The following is a 17,809-nucleotide window of genomic DNA, read 5'->3' as shown; positions in this document are numbered from 1 at the left end:
TTTTCAGAAAGGATGGTTATATTTGAGTTTCGAATTCGAGATTTCATATCATATTTGGACAATTGGTGTTAAATATGCTAAAACTAATCGCCATTTGTACACATTAACTCACGCAAATAACTGTTGATTTATGCGATCCAATAAGATGTTATTTTAAGGGCAGTAGCTGTGACGGTGATGCTTTCATGGTCTAAAAGAAAGAAATGTCCAAGTAAAACCTGTGGCGAAAAAATATTGGCCAATGAATCACTTGTTTTTTTTATTATTACAATTCGGGTTGGCGCTTAAGGTTTGAACCCTGTTATCCTCGTCTCTCCATAGTTCAAATCTTCTCAAATATGGATGAGTTTATATTCACGAGACACAGATGGAATCAATCTATAATTATTATGAATAATAATTTTTTTATGATAAAAATTAATTTTTTTCATGAGTTAGGTCGGATCATAGATCTTTATCATAAAATTGATTCGTAAAACTGTTTCACATGAGTTTTTGTGTAACAACGACGCTGCTCCAAGCCATGATGTATTTTCTCCTCTTTGCAGAAATAATCATATTCTTATTTAATTATTTTTGGGTTGGGTAAAAATATAATTTCCTTTTGAGATTTTGGAGTGGAGTTTGTTTTGTATGGCTAAAAAAATGGTAAAGGGGGAAAAATTAAAATACAATTGAAGCCAAGTCTCCTTTGGTGAGCGTGAGTGTCAGTCACCAACCACAACTCACCAAACACAAGTCCAACTCACCTAACCAACCACCCAAATCGCCTTCCCCGGACGCTACAAATCCTATTCCTCCTCCCGGTCATCGCCGCCGCAGCCGCCTCATTTCGCACCACCTCCGATGGCGGCTTCTTCCTCCTTCTGCTCCCAACACACGCTTCCTCTGCCAACCCCTTCTCACAGCCACAACAAACTCACCTCGCGTTATTCGCTTGTCCGGTTGCATGCCTCCAGCTCTTTCAGTTATTCCTCGTCGTGTCTATCTTCAGAATATAATAGTTATTACAGTGGTATTCGTGCGGGGAAGATTGGATTGAAGGCCTCGGCGACTCCCGCTGCTCCTGTCATGGATCAAACCTCGTCTTCCTCTCCTGGTGTTTCTACAATCGTTGAGGTAGATTTGGGTGATCGGAGCTACCCGATTTACATCGGCTCCGGCCTTCTCGATCAGCCCCAGTTACTCCAAAGGTAATTGCTTCTCCTTTCGTTCCTTTGATACTATCAGTGTGTAATCGCTTGTATTTAATGCTGGTTCACAAGCTTTTGGTTTGTCCACCTCTTTCTTTGCTTCCGTCTACTTGAATTCTGAAATCTTCTCCCTTTTGTTAAGTTTGTGAATGAAAACTCTGCAAAAACAATAGGAAAATTGGCCCTTGAACGATGACCTGACTAGTATTTTAGTGATTCAACCTCTATCTGAAGGGCTGTGCTAGTAAATTTCATGGGAAACTTTGCATAACGTGGATTATCTATGGTATTTGAAGCAATTCACCTCAACCCTGTTCGCCAGAGTGTTTGCGCTTGCATTTAACGGCTGATCCCTTTTTGAAGTTTGATGTGATCATCCTTTACATGAGTTAGCTATGGAATTTTGAAATAAGTGGATTGACATGTTGTCTTCTGAGGACGAAATGTTTGGCCAACTTGATTGAATTTTAAAAAGGTTTCGATATTTTCTTTTTGGTTGATGCCTTTAACGTTGTCTAAGACTGCACCACTGCTTCTAATTTGAGGTTATGTTTGAAATTCTATGCAATCATTTGCATATACTAGAAAGAAGTGTGTTTTGCACGTGGATGCATGTATATGTGATATAAATTAAGAAAATTAGTATTTTGAAATATTGAACATAATGTTAACTTTTATTCATATGCTAAGCTGTTTACATTTTTTGTGGAAGTTATGTTCATAATTTCATGATAGTAACAGATACTCAATTGTGATTTTTTTCCCAGTGATAGATCGCTTTTTTAGCTTAATTATTTGTTCCAATTCCTTTAAGAATTTTGAAAAAGGAGCATGCATAAGAGTTCTAAAATTATTGTAGTAATTGGTTTAAGGAGAAGTGGATCATGTGAAGTTAAATAAGTTATTTTCAGTCCAAATCCAAATATCATCTGTAAATATTATATTATATGAAACTTGGTTACAAAGGTAACATAGGAGAATATGAACCCATGAAAAATACTTACATATAGTGAATATTTGGATGTAAAAAAGGCCATGTTTGTTCCATATTACAGAATTGTTTTAGAATATTTCAATGTGATAACTCGGATTTAATTTGTTATTTGATACTTATTCAAATTTTTAATATCCATTGCAAGATCATGAACTTTTCAAATTTTATGCAACTAATTGTTTATCATGATATATAGAATTCCTCTTCATTGTGGAATTCTTTTCTTCCGTCTTCTTTTTTCTGTATATGTCGATATCTTATCCGTGGAGCATGGGGGAAGAAAAAAAAATTTAAGACCTCAATTCCATATCTTCTTCCGATTGATTTTCTTTGTTAGAGTATCTGGTTTTATTGGCCCTTCACTTTTAAGACCACCTTCTGATTGTTATTCATGTGTCTTTGTTATTTGCCTGTGTTCTTGGGATTCATTATGAACTTCTTAATTAGTTACCGAGCATCTAAATAAGTTCCTTTGCTACTGGATTCTTCCATTATGATGAGAGCCCTACACCCACTGGTTAGTGTAATGGCTTCTTCCATGCCTTCACTACTCACGCCAAAAGACAAAGTGAAAAAATAATATTCCTTGTATTTTATATTTTACTATAATAATATGTTGATGTTTATCTATCCTTATTCTCTCTGTTTTGCTCTCAAATTTGTGATTCTTCACTTTTTCCAATTTCTTGTACCACATGTTAGGAGGATTGAGTTTGGCTTTTGCTTTGTTCTCTTGTTACAGTAAGATTACTATTAACTCACTATTACATTATAGGCATGTTCATGGAAAGCGAGTCCTGGTGGTCACCAATACCACTATCGCTCCATTGTATCTTGATAAAACAATTTGGGCTTTAACTGACCGAAATCCTAATGTCATAGTTGAGAGCGTGATTTTACCAGATGGAGAGCAATATAAGAACATGGTAAGTATCCTTTGTTCTGAGGACATTACCATCTGGAATCAATCTTCAATGGCAACTTAAGTTCTGGCTTTATTTGTGTTTTCATAGGACACTCTCATGAAAGTTTTTGATAAAGCAATTGAGTCACGAATGGACCGACGCTGTACATTTGTGGCTCTTGGAGGTGGAGTCATTGGTGACATGTGTGGATATGCTGCGGCTTCTTACCTGCGTGGAGTAAATTTCATTCAGATCCCTACCACTGTCATGGCACAGGTATGACACTGATAGACTAGTTTCATCTCAGATAGTTCGTCATATTTTTACATCATTTAGTTTTCACTGTTATTCTGCTATGTTTTTTACTTCAGGTAGATTCTTCGGTTGGGGGTAAAACTGGAATCAACCACCGGCTTGGTAAAAATATGATTGGAGCATTCTACCAACCACAATGTGTGCTTGTAGACACTGACACTTTGAATACATTACCGGATCGAGAATTAGCATCAGGGCTTGCAGAAGTCATTAAATATGGGCTTATTCGAGATGCCGAATTTTTTGAATGGCAGGAAAACAACATGCAGGCGCTCATGGCAAGGTATAATTTATTTTGTCACTTATTGCATATCTCCTTCAACATTAAACAGCGAGATGTGATTTGTTTGTTGGATGTTGAAGTAATAGAAATAGTTGCATGAGACCTTGTTAAATTTCTGAGATCTACATTATTCAAAGAGTAGCTGCATAAAATGAGTGCAATAGATGAAAATTTCACTGCTTTTGCATAAAAGATTTGTTTATCTGTTGTCCATGGGTATATGGTTTTGTTTTGTTGATGATTTGACCCGTAACATAAAAGAGCTATCTCCTTTGCAGGGATTCCAGAGCATTTACTTATGCTATCAAGCGGTCGTGCGAAAATAAGGCTGAGGTTGTGTCCCTAGATGAGAAGGAAAGTGGATTGAGGGCAACATTGAACTTGGGTCATACTTTTGGTCATGTGAGTGTGATAATTCGATTCTGATGAATGATATTACTTTTAAAAATACAGTCATATCATTTGATTTCCTGTGAAATGTCACATTCCTAAATTGTATATTTATTCATCGAGTCATTTTTTTATGAGCTATCCACTGATATTCACAGGCTATTGAGACTGGTGTTGGATATGGACAGTGGCTTCATGGGGAAGCAGTTGCTGCTGGCACGGTATGTAGGTTGTTATTTCCTTATTTATATAGACCATGACATTTTCATATTATTGATCTGCACTCTTTTTTTAACCTCCTGAATGAACGCCCCAGTGTGATACAAACCTAGAACCTCCTAAGAAACCAAATTTTCTGCCAATGGCTTTAACTGATTGGTTACAATTTTATTTATGAGGTTATGCTCAAGGATGCCATATTTTACAATTTCAGGTCATGGCAGTTGACATGTCTTGCCAACTCGGCTGGATTGATGATTCATTGGTAAAACGGGTGTATAATATCTTTCAACGAGCCAAGTTACCCACAGCCCCTCCAGAATCCATGACTGTAGACATGTTTAAGTCTGTGATGGCGGTAAGAAAGGACAAAGTCAAACACATATAACGGTAGTTGACATTCGCGTTTTTGTTCTTGGCGTAATGGTGATTCATGAAATGCAGGTGGATAAGAAGGTAGCTGACGGTCTGTTGAGGCTTATTCTGTTGAAAGGTCCCCTTGGCGGCTGTGTCTTCACTGGTGAGTACGATAGGCAGGCCCTTGAAAACACGTTGCGTGCTTTTTGTAAGTCTTGATTTAATCTTGCTTGTAGCAATTTAACGATTGTCCGTGCGTTCGTATTTTTGCTTGCCAACTTCATCTATTCTTTCAATATGGTTTCATTTTCCTTGTTTTCTTACAAGGTGTTTCTTGTGCCATTACCGAGAACGTTGTAAAAAAAACCTCACATATTGTAATATTATGATAACTTAGCTGATTATAGTCTTTCTAACACCTCATTTTCATGTTGGTTTGACGATGGATTTGAATCTTCTGCTGAGACTGAAAACATAGCACCAAGTGTTATGTACTTTTTAAACGAGATGATCAACTCATCAGTTCCTCTGACAATTTTTAAAATTTATTTGACATTGTGTGATGTCCATCAGATGATCAATTGATCATCTTGTGTAAAAGTGCACATCATCAGGTGCTGCATTTTCAGCCACAACAGAGAATTCAGATCATTTGATCAGAGCCGCACCTATTGCGAGGCGAGAGAGGCCATCGCCTCAGGGCCTGACCATCACAGGGGCCCAAAAAAAATCTCATGTTGTTGAGGTCTGCACCTAAATAGTATGTGCATTGGACATTTTAAAAAAAAATTGGACATTGACCTATTGAAAACATGATTAAATATGATGATTGTGTTCATTGATGATTTAATCAAATTATGTAGAGTCCAAACAATAAAACTACACGGCTCATTAATTAAATTTTTAAAAATTTTGTATGCATAAAATGGTAATGTTTGTCCAATATATTTATTATTTTATCTTGTGTCAATTCGTGTGTTAAACTTTTATATTTTACTTGTCGATTATTTGACCTCTTTTCTTAAATTTATGTAGTTGGACACATTTCAAGAAATAAAACACAAAAAATTATTATATTTACCTATTTTACATATCTTTATTTTTATTTCTTGAATAAAATATTATATTTATTATTTAAAATAAATCATATGTTTTTACAATATTGGTTCATTATATTTATCATTTTGTATTTGGATAGTTTATATTGATAAATTTTAATTTTAGCAACATATCTTACAATTTTTGCCAATTTCAATCTTTTTTCAATATAATTATTCATATGACACTGCATTACGTTAGAGTTATGTTGATGTTGTGGCGCACGAAGAAAAAAATCGCAAAAAGATAAATATATAACTCGTAAATTATATTTTTCTTATATTTATTATTTGGTTATTTTTAATTTGCAAACTGAGCTTTACGGTTATTTATCACAACAAGATTTTTTTTAACATATCGCCTCAGGCCCTGTGAACCACAGTTACGGCTCTGCATTTGATGAGTTATCACTGATATTTATATGAGTAGTTTTATTTACCTTTCAATTTTTGTTGAACATACTTCTCATTTGTACGATAAATTGGCATGTTACCCTTTAATTAATAGTCTCGTCAATTCCTAAAATAAATTATCTAAAACTTTAAGAACTCAAAATATCAAAGTTATAGTTTTCAATATTTTAAAATTTAGAAAAATATGAAAAAATAATTTTAAAAATATTATTCATTAAAACAATTGTTTATTTTATGTTCTATTCCCAATTTTTGAGAAAAAATAATTTCATTCTTATATTTTTCATTATTTATTCCATATTTTCTTATATTTTTTGTGGTAACATAAAAAAATTCAAACTGTTAATTTAATCAATATCTTATAAAAGAGGGATGTCTACCGATAGTTTTTTTAAAAATATATATATAATGATTTATCGAATTTTTAGTTGAGATATTTGTATAATAAACATTCTTCTAAACAAAAAATAAAATACCGATAAATTGATTTTAATACTTAGTGTGAATCTATATGAAATTAAAAATTAATAGATTTCAATTTATATATATATATATATATATATATATATATATATATATATATATATATTATCCTTAACACTTTAATAAAAATTTGGTAAATCAAAATCCTGTAAACCCAATTAAAATATATATATATAATTTTAGTAGGGAAAACATCTATTTTTTTCTTGGTTCCTCCTTAAAATAGCCCCCATAATGAATTATCTATTAATCCATGGGTAAATTTGCATTTGCTGTACCTAAAAAATAAAATAACATCGATTTTCCTGCTACGCAATATGTACTCAGTTACATTTTCTCGCCATGTCGCCCGAATGAAAACCTGCAGAGTCAATTTTAAATCCTTCACATGTCGGATTCACAGTAAACACATCAAGATCCACACATTTTTGACAGAAATTCGTAGTTCGATGCACAGTGTTGACGGCTAGGGTTTTCTTGCGAGAATGTGCGGATGAAATGTGGGGTAGATGAAATAGGTATGAAATTAAAAACTTTGATAATATAGCAAAGGGTATTTTTGGTAGTACACATTGGAATAGTTTCTCAGTCACACCCTTAAAAATCTCACCAAACACAACAAAGGATATAAACAAACCATACAAATCTTGGTATATCATATACTTAATCATTTTGGTATTAATCATTTCATTTGTCATATCATTTCAACCAAACGTTGTGTTAGTCGTTCTAAATTCATGAATATCCTATGATATCAATGGTATCTTCAAATTTTTACTAATTTCTAGTGCGTACTTCCCGACGTTACCAAAGTCTTCCTCTGAGAATTTGACTGCTTGCACTCCAACGGGGAATCTGTTGCTACTGGAACATCCACAAAATTCTTCTTATACAGCAGACTGACCTCTTCCCTGGCGGCTAATAAATCTCCATGGACCACCGATATGGGTTGACTGATTTTCTTCCCAAATGTCAGTAGAAGTCTACCTCTCTTGTATCACAGTACTCCACCCACGCTGTAGTGATTCAATCTCTCATTAACACATGCATCTACATTTAGCTGGAAAGCGCTACTGTCTGATTTTTTCCAACTCTTCTTGGCCATGAGCTTATGCATGCTTCTCTGCCAATCTTGCTGCACGAAAGTTCGAGAGCAGCGCTGAGTATACTAGCTACACTCTCCGCCATCGCGGTTCTGCCATTGTCGTGTAGAAGTTTCTGTTTTTCTTTCCAGATTGCCCAGGCAAAGAATATGAATTTCTCAAACTCTCCATTCGAAATTTGTGCTCGCATCCATTTCACATAAATCCAAATCGGAACATGGTGGTTATGCAAGTTTTGACAAGATATCATCTCCGCTAGGTGCAAAAAAAATTTATTTCGCCAAGATTTCATATTTGAGACGGTTTACGAATTAAAATCGGAAGATAAAAAAAAAACATCTTCCCAATTAAAAATAAATACAAAATTATTTGACTCCTACCCTGTAGAGACCCAACCAACTGCAGGCCCGTTTATTCCAGGTCCAGCGGCCCAATGATATATTTCGTCTCTGCTAGAAAATCGGATCGGAGAGAGACTGTAGAAATTAGAAAAAATGGAGAACGACTCAATGGCAGCGTTTCCCGGCCAAAGTAAGGTAGGCATTTTGCGTAATGATTTCTCTCCCCATTTTCAATTCTCTCACTTCCATTGAAACAGCATTTTCTCTCTCTGGATCTCGATCCCCCATGTTCTCTTCCTCGCATTCTTGCAATTTTAGGGTTAGGGTTTGGATTTGACTGTTTTCTCGGTGTATTGACAGGTTTTTTCGATTAACGGAGGAGCTTGAGAATTTTTGTGTTCTTTTATTATGTGTGATTGGGCGTAAATTTATATTTGTGTGCTACATCAGGTCTTCTGGAGAAGATCTGAGACGTGGATAGTGTGTGTGTGTGGGGTGTGTGAAAAAAAGTGTTGCGATTTTCTTCATCTGAAGAATGAGTGCCTCGAGATTCATCAAGTGTGTGACGGTGGGCGATGGTGCCGTTGGCAAGACCTGTCTCTTGATTTCCTACACCAGTAATACCTTCCCCACGGTATGTACATCTTTTTCTTGATACTTTCATGTGTGTGCGCGTTTGTGTGCATTCGTTAAATCTTGAGAAGTTGGTGAAATGGGAAGAGAAAAATATGAGCTTGCATGGCCATTTCTTGTGTCTATTGATGGAAAGGATAGATATCTGCTTACTCGTGGCGTTGCATCTTGTTGAGTAATTTCTTTGCCAAATCTTCAAAAAAGAACCTCAGATCTGTTTTGATTGAATGTTGATTGTTGGTATTTTCGTACATAGTTTATTTCAGATAGAGGGAAAAGAACATTTTTTTATGTATGACTTGCGACCTGAGTAACGTGTTTATTTTATTATTTAAATTTAAATCAAACAGGATTATGTGCCAACGGTATTCGACAATTTCAGTGCAAATGTGGTCGTCAATGGAAGCACCGTTAACCTAGGCCTCTGGGATACTGCAGGTAATTACTAGATATATCTTTCTTGAGAACTATTCTTCCAAAATCTTCTTATAGAAGGGCTTGACGCCTTGTTATGTGTAAATTATCCCTTTTATAATTTATGAGCCTACAATTTTCATTTTATCAAACAGGACAGGAAGACTATAACAGATTAAGACCTTTGAGTTATCGTGGCGCTGATGTTTTCATTTTAGCATTCTCTCTCATTAGCAAGGCCAGCTACGAAAATGTTTCCAAGAAGGTAATGGATCAAATTTCTCCAAAGTTTACTTTACTCTATCTACTTTTCTACTTTTTACTTTTACGTGCTTCAGTTTTGTTGGCTTGCTGAGATCATTCTATTAATTTTTTCTCCAGTGGATTCCCGAATTGAAACATTATGCGCCTGGTGTCCCTATCGTTCTCGTGGGTACAAAACTAGGTGAGGTTTCTTGGTTTATCTATCTTCTCTGCCTCAGTCAGACAATACCAATATTTATAATTATAAATGAATAAAAATGGACAGAGACGCTGTTGTAGACATAATTTGTAGGTGTAATTAGTTGTAGATCTGTTGCTGCGATGCTTTAGCTATAGGACTAAAGGTTATCTCGCATTTCTCGTAAGTACTTTCATTTGTGATAAGTAATATTCATCGGAAATTAATTTACTGAAAACGGGTAAGTGGTTCGGCTCTGTCATTTTCATTACTTCTGTAAGTGTTTTTTGTGATGTTTCAGTTTTGGTCACAGGTTCAGATTTTAGCCTCCTTTTGGTCTTTTAAAAATTTCAAAATAGCATGTTTCCATCCGTAGTGCTTAGTTTTTTTAAAAAATCTCCCCTCTGATTAAGTTGAGTATAGAAGAAAACAGCTTGATTAGAATTATGGGAGGTCTGTCAGTGCTGCCTAGGATGCTGTCTTCGTCGTTTTTTGACAATTTTGTGCTTGGGGTTCCTTTTTGTTACCTCTTTCTATGATCTCTACATATGCTTTTGGTTTTGTTTACGATTTCTCGTCTGAATGAGTCTGTAGGACACTATAAGAAGAAGTATTTGTGCTAATAGTTTAGTTGTTGAAATTACAAAAGACTACTTCGACTTTTTTTTCTCATTGAATTGTTTTTCTCATCTTTACATGTCTCTACACATCTAGTTGAAAAGGTCGAGGATGATTAACCTAGATGCAAATGGTGTTTTATGATCTATGTTGTAAGACAATCAATCATAGAATTCTCTGATGGCACTGTTGTTTTACTTGTTCAAAATGGAAGTTGCTTGTAATTTAAATGAATATATTTATTTGTTGATTCTTGAGTAATTTTGTCGGATTCAGATCTTCGGGATGACAAGCAGTTCTTCGTTGATCATCCAGGCGCTGTACCCATCACTACAGTACAGGTGAGAGTATACCTATGTCGCTCTCTTTGCCATCTTCTTTCTTGATTTGTTTGAAACAAAAAAGACTCAAATTATGTTTCTTCCCTCCCATTTCTGAACATTATAATGCCATATTTCAAACTTGCAGGGGGAGGAGCTGAGAAAGATGATTGGTTCTCCAGCTTACATCGAATGTAGTTCAAAAACACAACAGGTATACTCAAGATTCAATGCACAACTTTCCTGTTTTTATTTTACCGGTACCATCACTCTTTGAACACGTTGCACTCGTTTATCCTATTATGTTTTTCCAACAGAATGTTAAAGCAGTTTTCGATGCTGCTATCAAAGTCGTGCTCCAGCCACCCAAGCAAAAGAAAAAGAAGAGCAAGGCTCAAAAGGCCTGTTCTATATTGTGATCAGCATTAGGCACACAATAAGGACAATAGCCTGCCAATTGTTTCTCCTCCATCAACTTCATTTGCTTTTTCCTCCGTCAAAGGAGGAACCGTTGCCTTCCTCCGCTTGCTCCAACTTCTAGCAACTCATATCGAATCCCGAATCGTTAAGTCGTATCTAGTCACTTACCCATTCTGTTTTGATTTATTTTTTTATCTTGTTAACTAGACCAAAAAAATTGTTAAGTTGGTGGTTAATATTAATTGTTTTTCCATTCGTCCTTCTTCGGTTTAGTTCACCTTTTATTTATTGAAAATTTGTGTGTTGTAATTTTCAGTATGATCATGCCGACCACTTAACCAGTGCTTGACATGCTATCCACTCGGTATTATCTGACATTATAAATATTTCCTAGGTACTAAGATGCCGGGCTATACAATACTTTCTTTATACATTCATTGGCCAACATGTTTCTTTTCTTGAAAACAGAATAAAGTTTGGCCGGATAAGATTCTTGGTGGATCACAACAACTTTCTTTGTAAAAAAAAAAACAATAAAACAAAAACAAACAAACAAACAAGGAGAGTCCACATCTATTTAGAATCAATTTCGTCACAATTTCGTCGGTTTCTAAGATGTCAAAATAATATTTGATTAAATGTTCAGGATGATTATACCTAATTCCCAAACACGTGGTCCCTTGTATTTACCCTTTACATATTTGATCCTTACTTTTCAATTTTTTTCCTTTTTTTTGAAAGAACTGACTTTTCAATTTTAAGAACAGTTTTTGCTGTCATATATTTTAATTTTACAATAATCTTTATGTGTGTGTGTGTGTGACAGAATTCGTCATTCGGTTTTTGAATTTCAATAGATATAGCTTCTACCATCAAGATTTCTTATCAAATTTTAATGGGAAATTGCACGTAGTATCGTGAAATCTCTAAGTTGTTGAAAACTCCCATAAAAATAATATATTAATTTCTCGTGTTTTTAAATATTGAGCACACACAATATCATGTTTTCAAATATTGAGTATACACATCTTTGTTAATACGTATTTTCATATATATATGTGTGTGTTCATGATTTGAAAACTCAAAGAGTATATAGACAATACATGAAAGGTTATCCGCAGTATCATGATTTCATAGAGAGTATATTCAATTTCTCCAATTCTTATGTTCAAGAAAAAATTCCAAATTCTTAATGCCCTGCCATGCATCTTGCCCTTGTGAGTTTTTCTTCGTTAAGATTGTATTTGTTAAACGAAAAATTGCATACACCACTCATATAAAATCTCAAAGTTATTGAAAAACTCCCAAAAAAATTGAGCTAATAACTCTACGTGATTTCAAATCTTGAGTACACGCATCCTTGCCCGTAAGTTTTGTACCCCACGCACTGATTATTGCAAATGACCATGCTTTTAACGAGAATAAATGTCTAAAATGCCCCAAATACCAGTATTGAGAAGCCATCATCCTTTTCACCTGATATATTTTTCTTTCTCGACATGAAACCCTCGATCGAGCTAAACACTATAATAAAATTGTCGGTATCTAACATTCAATAATGAAGTTGCTCAATTTAAATGTCCGATTTAGGGGAGGGGCGATTTCAATATTAAGTGATTTAATTTGACAAAATGAAAGCTTGAGATACGGTGTGTATGCTCAATATTTGAAATTGCGATGACCTATTAACTCATAATCTTTTCATAAAGATTTTCAGAAATCTCGGAATTTCATAATGGTTAATTATGTAATGATCTCTGTGTTGAAAATATAAATTATTCTCCTCTTCGAAGTTGAATGTTTTTACTCAGTCCACGAGATATTGAACTCGTTATTAGATATTAAGTTTTTGTACCCCATCAATGTTTTTGGCTGCACAAAAAATAATATAGTCATATTCAGTCATTTAAAATTTTAAAATTTCATGACAACTCAAACAATTAGTTTATAATCGTTTTGCTAAATCATATATTATGCACACAAATTTCCCATCAGTTATTCAGTGCTCTTCCTAATAAATACATTTCCACTATATTTTCCAACTTCTTTTACATGCTTCAAATTAATTCATCCAACCTTTAACTTCTTCCAGCTTTTTTTTAGGAAAAAATAAACTTTAACTCCTTCCAAATTCGAGGGAAAAAAATTATTTCATCTCATCCATCTATTCATTCTATATTATTAAATTAGAAACTCATAGATAAATTGATGGTGAAGGCACAATGAAATTACAAGTATATCTTCATATATATACTAGTGTCCCTTTGCACGCAACCTTGTACAGTCGAACTATTTATTCAAAACTTGATATTTATGTTATTTTCATACTAATGATTTTACATATTTTTAATTAGGAGTGATAGACTATAGAAAAATTTAAATTTTTTATAGCTAAAGAGATAATTGATTTTTTTTCTCAAAAACAGATAAAGATAAGATTAAAGATTTAAAAAGAAATATTATTTAGGAAAAGAATCATCAATAAATTATATATTGAGATATAATTGTAATTTTAAATAAGAATTCATCAAATTAATTAGAAGTGAGTTAGTATGATAGTCTCGTCTTTAATTAAATAGTAAGATAATAAGAATTAAGATAGTAATATATAAAATTTTGATATATTGTCCGACAACCGTATATATCTTTGTATCAACTACTGAGGCGAGTGATCATATAATTTTCATGTGCTTCGTCGCGTCCACTAAGTGATTGGCACGTCAGCGCAAGCACAAAATGGGCACATTTATGAACTAATATATAAATATATATATATATATATATATATATATATATATATATATCATGAACACTTATGTGAGCATCGACGAGGTGACATTCATCTATTGGATGTGATAAGTGAGTGACACATCATCAATACTCACATAAATGTGTACAGTGGAGTGTATATATACATCATAATCAAGGTAAAAACTTGTGTGAAACGTCTCACAAGTCGTATTTTGTGAGACGAATCTTTTATTTGGGTCATCCATAAAAAAATTATTACTTTTTATGCTAACAGTATTACTTTTTATTGTGAATATCGGTAGGGTTGGCTTGTCTCACATATAAAGATTCGTGAGATCGTCTCACAAGAGACCTACTCTCGTATCAAAATTAAATTCCTAAATCTGACTAAACCATTTCCACATCTTGGTTAACTTTTCATGAAAAATTACCACATCCTTTTCAATTCTCATCCTGGTTAAAATAACAACCGCCACATATTTATGTTGCAAATGAAAAATAAAATACAATTGATATGAAATAGATTTTGGCCTCCGTAATTTCCGCAAATAGAATAATATTAAATAAATAGCAGATGAGCCCCACACAGACACCCACCAATAAAAATATGGCACGTGTCTTGCAATGTAGTTATTGCCAATATGGGTTACTGTTCCTCAAAAAAATGGCGGCATAGATAAATTTCAAAATTTCCCCTCAAAAACGGGAGACAAAACCCTACCTGCTTACGTTTCTCTCATTTCCCTCCACTCTCCTCCTTAAATATTCTTTTTGTTATTGATTTTTCTTTGGTTTACGCTCATGGCTTTGTTTTCGGAAGGATTAGCGAAGGTTTGTTACCTGAAATCTCAATTTTTCTTCTTGTTCTTTTTTTTGTTGTTGCTTGATAGAGTTTGTTTGATTGGCCTTTGTTGTGTTCTTAGATATTCAGGGTTTTGGTGATTATGTGATGTTTTTGTCTGATTTGTTTGTGTTTGTCATGTGGAAATGACTTTATAGGATGTATAGTTTTTTTTCTGCTGATTAATGTCTACTTTGATGAAGAAAACGATTAGCTGAAATGGGTGGGTCTCAGAATTTGATTTTTGATCGGTTATTCAAGTGATGCTGACTTTGGTTTGCAAATGGTTGTTCGTTGAAAGGTAAGACAGATTTGAGAGTTATCACGTTTCCTCTTGAGAAGTAAGAGATTCAGGCAATGGGGAAGGTGTCGCCAAATGAAAGGCAGTCCAGAAGTGGGAGACACAAAAGAAAGTCGAAAAATTCAAACAATAAGTATTTGAAGCCTGGGGCTCTTGCCCAGCTTAGAAATAGCAAGGCATCAGCTTCTAAGTCGTGTATGGACCTTGGGAAGAAAAGAGTCGGGATTGTAGATTCCAAGCATACCGGAAGTGATGATGCCGATATTTTTCTAAATAAGGACATTGATAAAAGCCCCGAAATTTTGTCACCCGAGAGGTTCGAGTTCGCTCCTGGAAATGGGCATAGTGATGTGCTTAATCAGAATAATTTACAGCGAACTCCAAAGACACCTTGTGCCGAAGAACGTGTTTTTGAGTCAAGGCTGGAGTCTCTTCCAATTGATTTACTGGTTTCGTATAACTTCACTCTTTAGCTTAACAATACTACTTGTGCGCATTGTGCAAATATTCAACATTGTAGGTTTCACTGTTCTGGCTGATTCTGACTGGTCTATATGTTGTAGTAACAGTTAGACTCATTGTCTTTGTTTGAACATTGGTCATGGAAACACGAGTCTTTTCATGTTCTTATGAAGGATAAAATGGCTTTTTTTTTTTTCTATTTATTTGCTGTTAGACTAGTTTCCAATTTCTTCACCCTTGCACGCAGATATCTTGGACAATTGTTGCTTGTCATGTAATTCCACTTAGAAGGCAAAAGTTGCGAACTTGCTGATTCTTTTGGCTCTATTTTATAGAATGCTGCACTTTGATAAAGATATTGTTTTGTATGAAATGCTATTTTTAAAAAACGTTGTCTTGTGATTGCTTTTACGACCCTAAATTCTGATGTACATATTTTCTTAAACAGATTTGCAAATGTACCTCCAAATGTGATAATATTTCATTGATCACAACTAATAAATACTTATGAGTTCTGAAAATCATGTTCTGATTGGCGTGTTAATAAAAACATATATTGCCTGTTACCCTGACCTCGGAGGAATTTATGTATTTGTTTAACAAGACATATTTGGAATCTCCTTTCTCTGCTCCAGAACGTTTTCTTATCACCACTAGTGTTTGTTGACTCTATGAAAAATCTGAAATTACAAAGTAAAAGAACACTGCAATACTGAAACTCTTCTCACTAAAGACACGTCGAAGCAAATTGATATCTTTACTCTCATACATTTGGATACATGTTGTAATTTTATTGTTTCTGACATTTGTTTCTTAATTTCCAAGGATTTATATTTAACTAATATATTATATCATGAAGGTCAAAATACTTTGTAACCTCCACCATGATCAACTAAGGGCAGTTTTCCATGTCTCTGAAAAAATTAGGAAGGCGGTAAGTTCTGTTCCGTAATACTTTGTTATTTATCTGCCACTGTATATTTAAAGTAACACGACGCCATCTATTTAATGATTTGAATGGTCCAGGTCGTTATAGCGAGGCAATTCCACTTTAATTACACCACTCCAGATAGAGCAAGGCAAGAGATGCTAAAAATAACGACTCCACTACCGACTGATCATTGGCCCTTTGTGAGGTTAGTGTTTCTTTTTTCCTTTTTATTTAATCAGTCATGGTAAACGGGTAGTATTTTGATTCCCTTTAAGAAGTCTACTCTAAATATCAAAAGTTGTAACATATTGGAACCATTTGCAGCAAGGGAGGTGGAAAAGGAATGTGGATTGGCAGCCCTCACACACCCAAGGCACCTAAGCACGGTCCTCGTCCCCCTTCTCGTCTAAAATGCACCGAGATGCGCCAAATTGCTGCTGTTCTCTTCCAAGGATCCTCATTTTCTTCAAAATGCTTGGTGCCGTCACTTTTGCCGAAACCTGTCTGCAAATCCTTGGCTTCTAATAGAGCCCTCTTTTATGAGGATGAACTGTGTCAAGCCGTTGCGCAAAACAATCTTCTTTGATTTTTGCTATGGTTTTTTTTTTTTTGTTATATCTTTTGTTCCATTTTTGTATAGCAAGAACATTGGCATGCTTCCTTTTGGTATAGTTTCTGGATATTTGTGTAGTCCTGGCGAAATTTTTGCAGTCAATTTAGGTGCTTGTGAATTTTGGGGCCTAAAGATTCTGTTACGATTAGACTGATAATTAGTATTTGGTTGTTCTCGAAGTGAGTAGTGTAATACATAAGTATTAGTAATATGTACAGTATTTTTGGGTTTTAGTTTTTGATAATTTATTTTGGGTTTTCAAGTATTTAAGTAGTGGACGATAAAATGTATGTACAAAGAAGTAGGCGAAGGATGGTAGGTATGAATGTAAATGAACTAAGCGAGGTGGGTTCGATAAAAAAATTCATTTGAGATCGTTTATTATTTTTATGGGGTCAAAGTTGAGTTTAAAGATATTTGGTCGCGAGCTTGGAGCTTGGCTTGTTTATATAAGTCGCGTGTATTAGCGTGAATTTGGTTCGTTTAGTATTCACGAACATGTTCACAGATATAGCTCGCATTTGGAAGGATTTGATTATTTGAACATAAGATTTTGTGGAAAGAAAGATAAATTACATTACTTAGCATCAACTGAATTTTTGAATTTAATTAACATATCAAAATATTAACTTATCTTTAAAATACAATAAATAGAATAACATTATAGAAATACACTAACTTATTTTTTCACCCAAAATTTACATCACGAAGTCATATGTAGGCCGTAGGTTGAGTAAATTTCTAAAATTTTACGCCAAAATATTATTAAAAAAATTAGCATGATAAATAAGTAGAACTCAAATAAAAAGTACCAATTAATTCATTTAAAAGGACCGAATTATTTAAATAATATGAATTTGTACTATTAAGTCGATTGCAAATTTGAATAAATTTGTACATATTATGTCGAAACATTCTTTTCAAAAGTAGCATAATATTGATAATGTCGCATTGACATGTCTTGAAAAA

General features: G+C 34.1%; 3 protein-coding genes across 6 annotated transcripts; all 3 read left to right on the top strand.

The window, feature by feature from the left end:
* The first annotated feature begins 668 nt into the window (after positions 1–668).
* LOC142549529 (3-dehydroquinate synthase, chloroplastic-like) lies at positions 669–5,074 on the top strand. Its single transcript, XM_075658513.1, has 8 exons — positions 669–1,193; positions 2,963–3,113; positions 3,201–3,368; positions 3,464–3,690; positions 3,969–4,092; positions 4,239–4,301; positions 4,514–4,657; positions 4,744–5,074. Exons 1-8 carry the CDS (start codon positions 847–849, stop codon positions 4,873–4,875), a joined length of 1,356 nt encoding a protein of 451 aa, XP_075514628.1. The 5' UTR covers positions 669–846; the 3' UTR covers positions 4,876–5,074.
* A 3,088-nt stretch (positions 5,075–8,162) lies between these two features.
* On the top strand, positions 8,163–11,318 carry LOC142549531 (rac-like GTP-binding protein RHO1). 2 transcript variants are annotated; one of them, XM_075658517.1, is made up of 8 exons: positions 8,163–8,289; positions 8,455–8,728; positions 9,078–9,165; positions 9,297–9,406; positions 9,523–9,586; positions 10,478–10,542; positions 10,670–10,735; positions 10,839–11,318. In XM_075658517.1, exons 2-8 carry the CDS (start codon positions 8,630–8,632, stop codon positions 10,938–10,940), a joined length of 594 nt encoding a protein of 197 aa, XP_075514632.1. In that variant the 5' UTR covers positions 8,163–8,289; positions 8,455–8,629; the 3' UTR covers positions 10,941–11,318. The 2 variants fall into 2 exon arrangements, with proteins under 2 accessions (XP_075514632.1, XP_075514634.1); XM_075658519.1 differs by having other exon boundaries at positions 8,237–8,284.
* Positions 11,319–14,382: 3,064 nt separating this feature from the next.
* Positions 14,383–17,203, top strand: LOC142549528 (F-box protein At4g35930-like). Of its 3 annotated transcripts, none has more exons than XM_075658512.1 (5): positions 14,383–14,523; positions 14,844–15,283; positions 16,156–16,230; positions 16,323–16,432; positions 16,552–17,203. In XM_075658512.1, the coding sequence occupies exons 2-5, from the start codon at positions 14,891–14,893 to the stop codon at positions 16,811–16,813; spliced, it is 840 nt and encodes a 279-aa protein (XP_075514627.1). In that variant the 5' UTR covers positions 14,383–14,523; positions 14,844–14,890; the 3' UTR covers positions 16,814–17,203. The 3 variants fall into 3 exon arrangements, with proteins under 3 accessions (XP_075514627.1, XP_075514626.1, XP_075514625.1); XM_075658511.1 differs by having other exon boundaries at positions 14,840–15,283; XM_075658510.1 differs by having other exon boundaries at positions 14,835–15,283; positions 16,552–17,202.
* Positions 17,204–17,809: the final 606 nt, after the last annotated feature.

This window comes from Primulina tabacum, chromosome 6 (assembly GCF_025594145.1).
Source record: "Primulina tabacum isolate GXHZ01 chromosome 6, ASM2559414v2, whole genome shotgun sequence".
In the NCBI taxonomy this organism is placed as follows: Eukaryota; Viridiplantae; Streptophyta; class Magnoliopsida; order Lamiales; family Gesneriaceae; genus Primulina; species Primulina tabacum.
Note: the sequence above shows the minus strand (reverse complement) of the source record. Positions and strands in the feature narration are given on the sequence as shown.